Here is a 10,000-nt window from a genome sequence, read left to right on the forward strand (position 1 = left end):
ATTTCTACCAGCTGGATGAGGCATTGACTGATTTGTTTTTTTGTTTTTTTTTGGGGGGGGGGGTTCGGGGGGGTTGACTGATATGTTGCCCCGAGTTCTCCATCTGACAATCCTGACAAAGTGTGCGTGCGTGCCTGCCTGTGTGCGAGCGTACATTTGGCACCCGGACAAAAGAGTAAATTACTCATACCTGCCACCGATACCTGCTAATGTTGAGGCTGTGCCTTTGAAAGCATCTGCCGTACATAAATGACTGGCATGAATGAATGGACACACAGAAATGTAAACAAACATTCATGCATTTTGTACGCACTTACGCACGCGCACACACACACACAGGCACACACATGCGCACACATGCGCACACACGCGCACACAAGCACACACACGCACACACACACACACACACACATTTTGTCTTTTTGCCGCACCGGCCGCTCTCCGCTGCCAATTTGGGGCTCCCAGCGCCCCCGTGTGTAGTGCAGCACACGTCCGGCCTGTGATCCGTTTTCAGCAGCTGTCAGTATCAAACGCATCCAGCGGCCGTATGATGTGTGGGAGATCTGAGCGGCCTCCCGGGGGCCCCACATGACAAGGGGAGCGAGCGAGCCTCGCAACCCTAAAAAATAACACCACACTTATGCCTATAATGCGGTAGTATAAAGACACATCTCTCTCCCGGGGCCCACATGACAAGGGGAGCGAGCGGGCCTCGCAAACCCTAAAAAATAACACCACACTTATGCCTACATGCGATAGTATAAAGGGTAACACATCTCCAGGGGCCCTCATGACAACAGGACTGGACCTCACTGCCCTAAAAAATAACTCCACACTCATGCCTACATGCCCATCAAGACAATGCCCACATACGTAGTATGCAGACACATAACCTCCAGGGGCCAGTGATAAGGAGATCTCCACACTAATGCCTACATGCTCAGCAAGACAATGCCCACCTAGTACAGACAAGCGCATAACCTCCAGGGGCCCACGTGGCAAATGGAGCGGGCCTCGCTGCCCAGCACGACAATGCCCACACAGTATACAGATACATTATCTCCAGGGGCCCCGTGATGAGAACTGAAAGAGGGTTAGATGATTTGCTGGCATGTGGTAGGCTAATTTGTCAAACTGTGCCCATACCAAAACTCATTCCTAACCCTAACTTGTCAGTGAACAATGTGTGTTGTCCACCAACCTATAAACGTGTCGAACTGTGACTAGACCAATACCCATTCCTAACCCTTACCTGTCGGTCAACAGTGTGTGTCCACCAACTTAAAAGGTAGCCTTCCGGTCCTGGGTTGCTGCACCGGCAACCCGGGTTCCATTCCGGTCTGGGTCATTTGCTGATCCCTCCCCGTCTCTCTCTCCCCACTCATTTCCTGTCTGTCGTTCACTGTCCTGTCAAGAGTAAAGGCGAAAATTCCCCTAAAAAAGCTTAAAAAATTTGTTAAACAAAAAGCATAGCCTTCCTTTGGCTTGCCCCTTCTGTATCATGCCACTACATAATCTAACCCCTACTGGGAGAGCTCCACACTAATGCCCACATGCTCAGCAAGACAATGCCCACATTGTACAGACAAGCACTTAACCTCCAGGGTCCCCGTGACGAGGAGAAATCAACACACCAATGCCTACACACCCAGTACGACAATGCCCACATATGTACATGGAAAACCACGTACTGTTTCATCCTTTATTTACCTTATTCCTCGCTTCTTGTCTTTAAAAAATATATAAGTCAATATAACGCATTTTGTTTTACAGCATGGGAGAAAAAAAAAATCAGTCACATTGTCCTTTCACTTTCCGCTTACCGAAGGATGTTGAGATCAAGCCGAGTTGCACTGCACTTTCATTGACTGAGAGATAAAGTAGTGTGTGGACTGAGAGAAGAGAAGAGGGAGGAGAATGGCCCCTTTACTTGAGGCATGATGAACGAGAGAGAGAGAGAGAGAGAGAGAGAGAGAGAGAGAGAGAGAGAGAGAGAGAGAGAGGGGGGAAGTTTTGGAGAGGATAGAAGAACACAGAGTGGGAAGCAGAGAGAAAGAGAGAGAGGGTGATATGGAGCGAGAAAGGTAGAGAGAGGGGGGTTAGGGGACGATGGATAGACAGAGGGGTAGGGAGAGAGATAGACAGAAAGAGAGAGAGAGAGAGGAAGAGAAAGAAGAGGGTAAGTTTAGGGGAGGATGGAGAGAGAGAGAGAGAGAGGGAGAAAAGAGGTGTTAGGGCAGGAGGGGAGGTGTGCTGCTCACGCCCCTGTATAAGGAGACGAGATGACAGGAGTGTTTCATCAAAGTGTCTGCGAGTAGCTGGCGGCTCGGTGCCACCCGTGGCTGCCTGTCGCTGCCACCGCTGAGCGCCGCACATCTCCACCGAGAGAACCATGCTGTGGGCAAAGCCTCCTCCCCCTCCCCCTCATCCACCTCTCATCCTTCACCTCCTATATTCCCTCTCTTCTATCTATCCCCTCTCTTCTAACTCTGTTGCTCTCTCTTGTTCTCTGCTGCCTATTTATCCTTCCCTTTCTTCTCTGCTTCTGTCTTGTCTACTTTACTCTCTTCTCCTCTTTTTTTCTCTCTCTCTCTCTGGTCCCTCTTTGTCGTCCGCTCTCTCCTCCCCTCCTCCCCCTCCATCAACATCATCTTTTCCTCTGCAGACTTATTTTCTCTTTTCTCACTCTCTCATGCTCCTCGTTCCCCTCCCATCTCTTCCATCTCTTCTTCTCCTCCTCCTCCTCCTCCTCCCCAGCCAAACACTATGTATTCTCTCTTCTCTCCTTTTTTCTCTCTTTTCTTTTTTTCTCCAGTGGCAATTTTCCCCGTTGTGATCCATGTCTGTCCTGCCCTCTCTCTTCATCACCACTAGGGTGCAAAACTTTCCAAATCCCACTCTGCTCTGCTCTTGCAGTATTGTTCCTCAAACTTCTTGCCAATTTGATACATGGCATTCATGGAAAAATCACTGCAGTTCAAAAACGCCAAGCCTATTGTGCCACCCTGTTTCATTGACCACATTTGCCAAGATTTAACAAAGGAGTTATGTTAGTACAAAGAAACGTTGGGACGATTGATGCACCCTAATCACCACCACATTTAGCCTCCTCCGTTGTCTCCTCTCCTCTCTTCTCCTCTTCTTCTTCTTCTTCTTCTTCTTCTTCTTCTTCTTCTTCTTCTTCTTCTTCTTCTTCTTCTTCTTCTTCTTCTTCTTCTTCTTCTTCTTCTTCTTCTTCTCTCTTTCTCTGTTTTTCCTCTCTATCCTCCCATTCTTGTCCTCCACCACCACCACCACATCTGTTCTCCTCCCTTGACTCTTCTTCTCTCTATTCCTTTCTCCTCCTCTGCTTTATCCGTCATCTGTCTCTCAGTTCCTCTTCACCTCTCTTCTCTGTTTCTCCTCCTGCTCCTCGCTATCTTCTATCGCCTCTTTTGTCCTCTCTCTCACTTCTTTCTCCTGTCCTCCTCATCTCCTCCTCATCTCCCCTGTGCCTCTGGTCCTCTTTGTTGTCTCTGTATCCTCCCTTATCTTGCCTATTCTCAGGGCGCTTTGTCTTATTTTGTCACATGTTAGTTATGTTATTTGTTAGGGGGGCATGTACAATTCTTAACATAAATGTTTCAATTCAAAGCTTTGTACCAAAATAATTTACATCTGTGCTCCACTGGGAGATATTAAAAAATATATATTCATTTTCCACATATCCCAAATCCCCCCTTCTTTTCTGACCCACTGAAAGTCTTCCTAAACTGTCTCCTAAACATTCTCTCTCTCTCTCTCTCTCTCTCTCTCTCTCTCTCTCTCTCTCTCTCTCTCTCTCTCTCTCTCTCTCTCTCTCTCTCTCTCTCTCTCTCTCTCTCTCTCTCTCTCTCTCTCTCCCCCTCTCCTTTTGAAATCCACCCAGCAGCACACAAGGGAAAAATAAGACGCTCAGTAATTTTGGTTTTGTGCATTTGTCATGCTTCATTGGCAAAGGAAGCTGTCTAAAATCAGATGGCTCACTCCAAATTTTTGTTCTCAGTTTTCCCTGGGTGGGGGGTTGACTGGGGTTGTCGGGAGGGGACCATGAATAAAGGAGGAGAAACTCAACTGGGACGAGAGTAATTAATGGCTGGATATGCGATATTGGGGTGTGGAGAGACAGACATTAGCAGAAAAGGCAGGATAGTATGAAGGCATTGTCTGTCTACATCTGCATCTAAGTCTCTCTCTGTCTCTGTCTCTCTGTTTCTCTCTCTCTCTCTCTCTCTCTGTCTCTGTCTCTCTGTTTCTCTCTCTCTCTCTCTCTCTCTTTCTCTCTCTCTGTGAGCGTGTGTGCGTGCTTGCATGCATTTTTGACTGTGTGTGTACATATGCATGTGTGTATCCATGCATGTGTGTGTGTGTGTGTGTGTGTGTGTGTGTGTGTATGTGTGTGTGTGCGTGCGTGCGTGCGTGCGTGCGTGCGTGCGTGCGTGCGTGCGTGCGTGCGTGCGTGCGTGCGTGTGTGTGTGTTCAAGTGTGTGTTCGTGTGTGTGTGTGGACCGCAGGACAGGGTGCTGAGGCTTATTTAGCCGGCTGACATTTGATGAGCGCTATGAAGTGGTTTCAACCTAATCCCCCCCCATCTCCACTCTCCACTCTCTCCAGTCCTGCCCACCACCCTCCTCTGGAGCTGAGCTGTCAGTAGCCTCTCAGTTGAGTTGAGTTGCAATGTCTGGAGAGACCAGAAGCGCCAAAATCTCTACCCTGACTGAGTTAATTTCATTCGTTTCTACAAACAGTCATTCATCATCTTGGTCTTTGTAAGTTGCCATTTTTTTTGCCGCCGTACCATCTGAGGCATGCTGTTATCGTCATTGAAAGGTTCATTGATAGTACTGCTATACTATGACATGGGGCACCTAAGTCACGCCCTCTACTTCCTGGTTCATGGGGCAGGGGGAGTCTAAATATAATTACTGGGCTTGAAAATGAGTGTTTTTTTTGGCACCAATCCAAACCTTGGACCTCCACCTATGCACCACAAATCCAAAAATCACTCATTTTCAAGCCCAGTAATCATTTTTTCACTCCCTCTGCCTCATGAACCAGGAAGTAGAGGGCGTGACTTAGGTGCCCCATAACACTGGGCCTTTAGTAATGCACCACTACGACTTGGTCATTGCCATTCTGGTAGCAACAAATTTATACATGTTTTTTTTGTTTATAAACATGTTGTGAGCTAGTTTTTTGACCGACAGCGTTTTACAACAATCACAGGTTGAGTTGTGCGCAGCAAGGGTCTCGCAGCCAGGGGAAAACAAAAAAGAAAACATATGTAGCACGTCTTGTTTTACGGGTCAAGTGTCTTCTTGTCTCGCATATTGATGAATAAGTCTGTTTATGGGACCCTGATAAATGCTCCTCTCGCTGCAGCAGCCACTGCTGCTCTTACTATATTTACACCAGACTTGTACGAAATTCTGAATGGAAAGAATTCGAATTCACAGTAATGCCATAATATGAACACTAGGTGGTGGTGTTCGATGTACTTTCAATGGGTGGTATTGATTAAATTCGAAGAAATTCAAGGTAATGACACAACATAGTCTTCGTATTATGGCATTACTTTGAATGTTAATTCACTCAATTCGGAATTTCGTACAAGCCTGATTTACACATTGAGTTGGATATTTGCTCTCTCCAGAGCTTCATGGCCCTCTGCCAAAACCCAGAGACTGTATATACATGTAGTGTCGCCAAAAAAATATGCGTCAAGTAAAAAGATACGGATACAAAAAAAAGCCTCCTTTTGCCCCACCGAAGAGAAGGAGGAGGAGGGTGATGAGAGAGATGTGGAGCGGAGTGGTGGGTTTGTTTTTCCTCCCAACGCCGGGTTGGTTCTGTCTGCTTCTTGTTATGTGTGGCTGTGACCTCAGCTTGTTGGCGATTCCTATCGGTCCCTATCAGCGCGGCGGCAGCAATGCGCGGTGCCAAAGCGCGGTGGCGGTGACACTGACGGAACGCAGGGGGGTTGCTCCCGAGCTGCGCAGCAGGCCTCCTGGTCGACCAACCAGCCCATTCCTTCTCCTCCTGCTGCAGCGGATGCTGTCTCCTGTTGGTTTTTCAACCGCTGCAACCAACTCCTAAAAAACGTATTTTGCGTGTGCGTGCTCGTGCTCGTGTGCATGTATGCACATGTGTGTGTGACCGTGTGTGTGTAATTGTGTAATTGTGTAATTAAGATTGTGTATTTGATGTCTGTACATATGTGTGTACGAGAGATTGCGTGGGTGTGTGCGACAATGAACATGACCAGTCTATATTTTTCTCAGAAGATGGCCCCCACCAGCACTCAGCTTTGATTCTCCCTACTGATTGTTGCCAGCTGACCGTGTCGCTGATGGTGAATGGATTAGTAATGTTATTATATCTCTCCCTCTCCCTTTCTCCCTCTCTCTCTCTCTCTCTCTCTCTCTCTCTCTCTCTCTCTCTCTCTCTCTCTCTCTCTCTCTCTCTCTCTCTCTCTCTCTCTCTCTCTCTCATAGATAATGATGTAGATGATGACAGTGACACACAGGGAGAGGAAGGTGAGTGATCTCTTTTTTCTCTGTGTCTTTCTGTTTCTTCCCTTATTTCTCTGTTCCTCTCTCACTCATTCTCTCACACAGCTTTTGATGAACACATCGCACTACTGATTCAAAATACATAGTCAACAGTCGTGATTATCATCAGCGTGGGACATGCAGTACTTCAAGATTTTTTTTCTCTCTGAACTTAAAGGTACACTGTGCAGGAAATGGTCAAAAAAGGTACTGCAACTATGCTGCTCATTGAAACTGGGCTGCCCATTGCAAAATTTGATCTTTACCTGAAAGTTTACTGAGTAATAAACAAATATTTTCTAGTATGGTCCAAGTAGAGTCATTTTTGCAGCTAAAATGGCTATTTTTGGAAATTCAAAATGGCGGACCATGGAGATGATCCCCCTTTTCATATATAAAAAGTGCAATTTTTCCAGTCATAATGAATACTTAGATAGTGGTGGTAAGTATTCATGAAAAAGGTAACATTAGTGAATGGGCAGCATGAATTCTGGAAATAAACATCTAAAAATCTCACACAGTGTCCCTTTAATGTACGCCCACACCCCCACTCCCTCCCCTTTCTCCCATCCCCCCCACCCCTTTCCACTCCCTTCTCGACCTACTGTATATACCTTCTATTTCCTCCTCACCTATTGGCTCTTCCCCTATTCTCTCTCATAATCCTCAACTTCTCTCTTCTCTTTTCTGTTCCCTCTCTCTACTCCATCTCCTGTCCTCTCCGCCTTGCCATCTTTTCTCCATTCTCTCCTATTCTGTCTCCTCTCCTCTTTTTCGTCTCCCCTCTCGTCTTTCTCTTTCTCCTCTCCTTTCTTCCATCTCCTTGCCCCTCTCTCCGTGCTCTCCTCTCCTATCCTCTCCTCTCTTCTCCTCTCCTCTCCCCTCTCGCTTTACTGTATATCCATCCTTCTCCTCCCCCATCTCCCTCTCCTCTGCCCCTGATCTATCTTCTTCTCCCTCCTCCCCTATTCCGTCTCTTTTCTCCCCTCTTTTCTCTCCTCTCCCTCAATCCACCTTCTATTCCCTCCTCCTCCCCTCTTCCCCCTCTCTCCTATTCCCTCTCTTCTCTCTCCTCTTTTCTCGCCCAATCTCCCCTCTTCTCCCAACCCCCTTTCCACCTTCTTCTCCTTCCTACCCAATTTCCCACTCTCCTCTCCCTTCTTTCTTCCTTCTCCCCTCTTCCTTCTTCTCTCTTCCTTGGTCAAGGGGGGCCTTACAGTCATGGGTGTTATTAGATCTATGGGCTGCAGCCAGCCAGGTATTAGCGATGGTCTGATGCAGGCGGTATTGACAAACCTAATGCAGGGATCAATCCCCCCACACATCCATTTATCTAGATTCACTTTCATTTATCTCTCTGAAACCTGCACCAGCTACCACCACCACCACCACCCCCACCACAATCACCACCACCACCACACCACACCACACCACACCACACCAACCACCTCACCCCAGCCAAAGCCCCCAGAAGACGGGAGAGCTTCATGGCGGTACACCTTTTCCCCTCCACACATCAAAATAACAACAAAACATGCACACACACAGACACACACACACCAGACACACACACACACACACACACACACACACACACACACACACACACACACACACACACACACACACACACACACACACACACACACACACACACACACACACACACACACACACACACACACACACACACACACACTATCTGGCGATCCTGGTTGTTCTCCTTGGCTAGGTGCTCGGCTTCTGCATCAGGTCATAATTGTTGATGTGTCTATGAATTATTAATGCTTTTCTTTCTGTTGAGATGAGCAGGGTTTTTTTTTGGCCTGACCGTTAGACAAGACATTGATTTGTTCTGCTGTCGGGATGGGGGCTGATGCAAGGTTGCCAGGTGTACAGCATTACAAACACTTCAGACAGCTGTAATCCACAACCCCCACCCAGGGACATCGACAAAAGGGGGACAAAGGGGTCACCTGTCCCCGGCCAAGGGAAATGTGGGGGCCCCCCATAATTGAGTCCTTATTACGTTAAATGTATTGGGTGGGGGGGGGCCTTTCAGGTCACTTTGTCCTGTGCCCAGCCAAAGCTGTCAGTGGCCCTGCCCCCACCACCCACCCCAACACACACCCATCCACCCCCGTCCCCACACACACACACAAATCTGGGGTGAATTTCTCAAAACCAAAGTTGCTTACTACATTAGCTACTTTGTTGCTTTCAATGCATTTTCCCATTGGCAACTACCAAAGTTGCTAACAGGCTAACAACTTCCCTTTTGAGAAACTCACCCCTGGGTAGAGCAAGCTACTCTGAGCCCAAAGGGGGGCTGTCAGACAGGCACACGTCTGTGGCACAAACAGGCCCATTGTAGCAGACGGCGTGCTCCACACAGCTTCCAGAGAGCCCCACGCTTCAAGCCTCTGCAATACATACACAAATCAATGCAAACCGTGGGCAGATAGTGAAAACAAATCAGCTTGATATCTAATATGTGATAGTGGTCACACATTCTGTGAAGCTTACTGTATATTCAGAGAGACTCGAAAAGAGAGAGGTGCCATTGGCCGTTGGTTGCTGGTTCCAGTTCCGCGTGGTGGGTGGGGTTGGAGAAGTCCCACTTTATGCAGATCCAAGGACCGTTCTATTGAAATTGATGAGACGCATGGAATTTTATACAAGAAACTGGTCATTGAAACGTTCTGGGGTTGTTGAAGGTCTAGGCGTACTTCAATGTACACTGTATGGTCAAGCAAAGCCTAATGCTGCCACCAGGGGGCTCCGGAGCTACACATACACACACAGAGGTCTGGTAGAAACTAGGCTAGTACTTTTCAGGCCTTCTGTTTGAATTTTGAGGACAACATAGCTTTTTATGAGTGAAGCGGACTGTAACATAGACCGGGACCCCTCAATATAATCTTGGAACCTCTGGCATGATCTACAAAGGCATTCATAAAGGTTTGTAATACCTCTGCAAGACTGAGTTGAAATCTATATGCAATGTGATATTGGGCGTGTGTATACGCACACGCAAGTGCGTGGTGCTTTTTGTTTGGCTGGAGCACAGAATGCTGTGCACTGCAGGTGTATTGTGTTAAGTGCTGCCAGAATGCTGTGAGTGAATATGTGAATATGAAGAGTTCAGATGCAAAACCCCCTAACTCCATTTCTGAAGACCTGCACTTCTATATATTTAGAGAACCCCGTTGTTGGTTTGGTTTACATTCATGTACTTGATAATACATATAAATAGTTATATTACATAAATAAAATGAAAAAATATGCTATTTTGATAGCTTTGTATTAAATAAAAATGAATTAAGATTATTTTCTGAAAAGGCACTTTGGGTCACTTTGCATCTGAACTCTTCATATGCTCCTCTCCAGCACACAGTGCAATGCAGCGTTAGCCAATGGCCACTCCAGGG

At 47.2% G+C, this 10,000-nt stretch overlaps 1 protein-coding gene across 1 annotated transcript in view; it reads left to right on the forward strand.

Annotated features, from left to right (window-relative positions):
* Positions 1-6,602, forward strand: part of macrod2 (mono-ADP ribosylhydrolase 2) — a 746,875-nt gene extending 740,273 nt beyond the window's left edge. The window contains exon 10 of the mRNA XM_063191009.1: positions 6,513-6,602. Within this exon, the coding sequence (XP_063047079.1) occupies positions 6,513-6,562 (50 nt within the window). The 3' untranslated portion in view covers positions 6,563-6,602. The remainder of the gene's footprint in view (positions 1-6,512) is intronic.
* Positions 6,603-10,000: the final 3,398 nt, after the last annotated feature.

This window comes from Engraulis encrasicolus, chromosome 24, assembly GCF_034702125.1.
Source record: "Engraulis encrasicolus isolate BLACKSEA-1 chromosome 24, IST_EnEncr_1.0, whole genome shotgun sequence".
Classification (NCBI taxonomy): domain Eukaryota; kingdom Metazoa; phylum Chordata; class Actinopteri; order Clupeiformes; family Engraulidae; genus Engraulis; species Engraulis encrasicolus.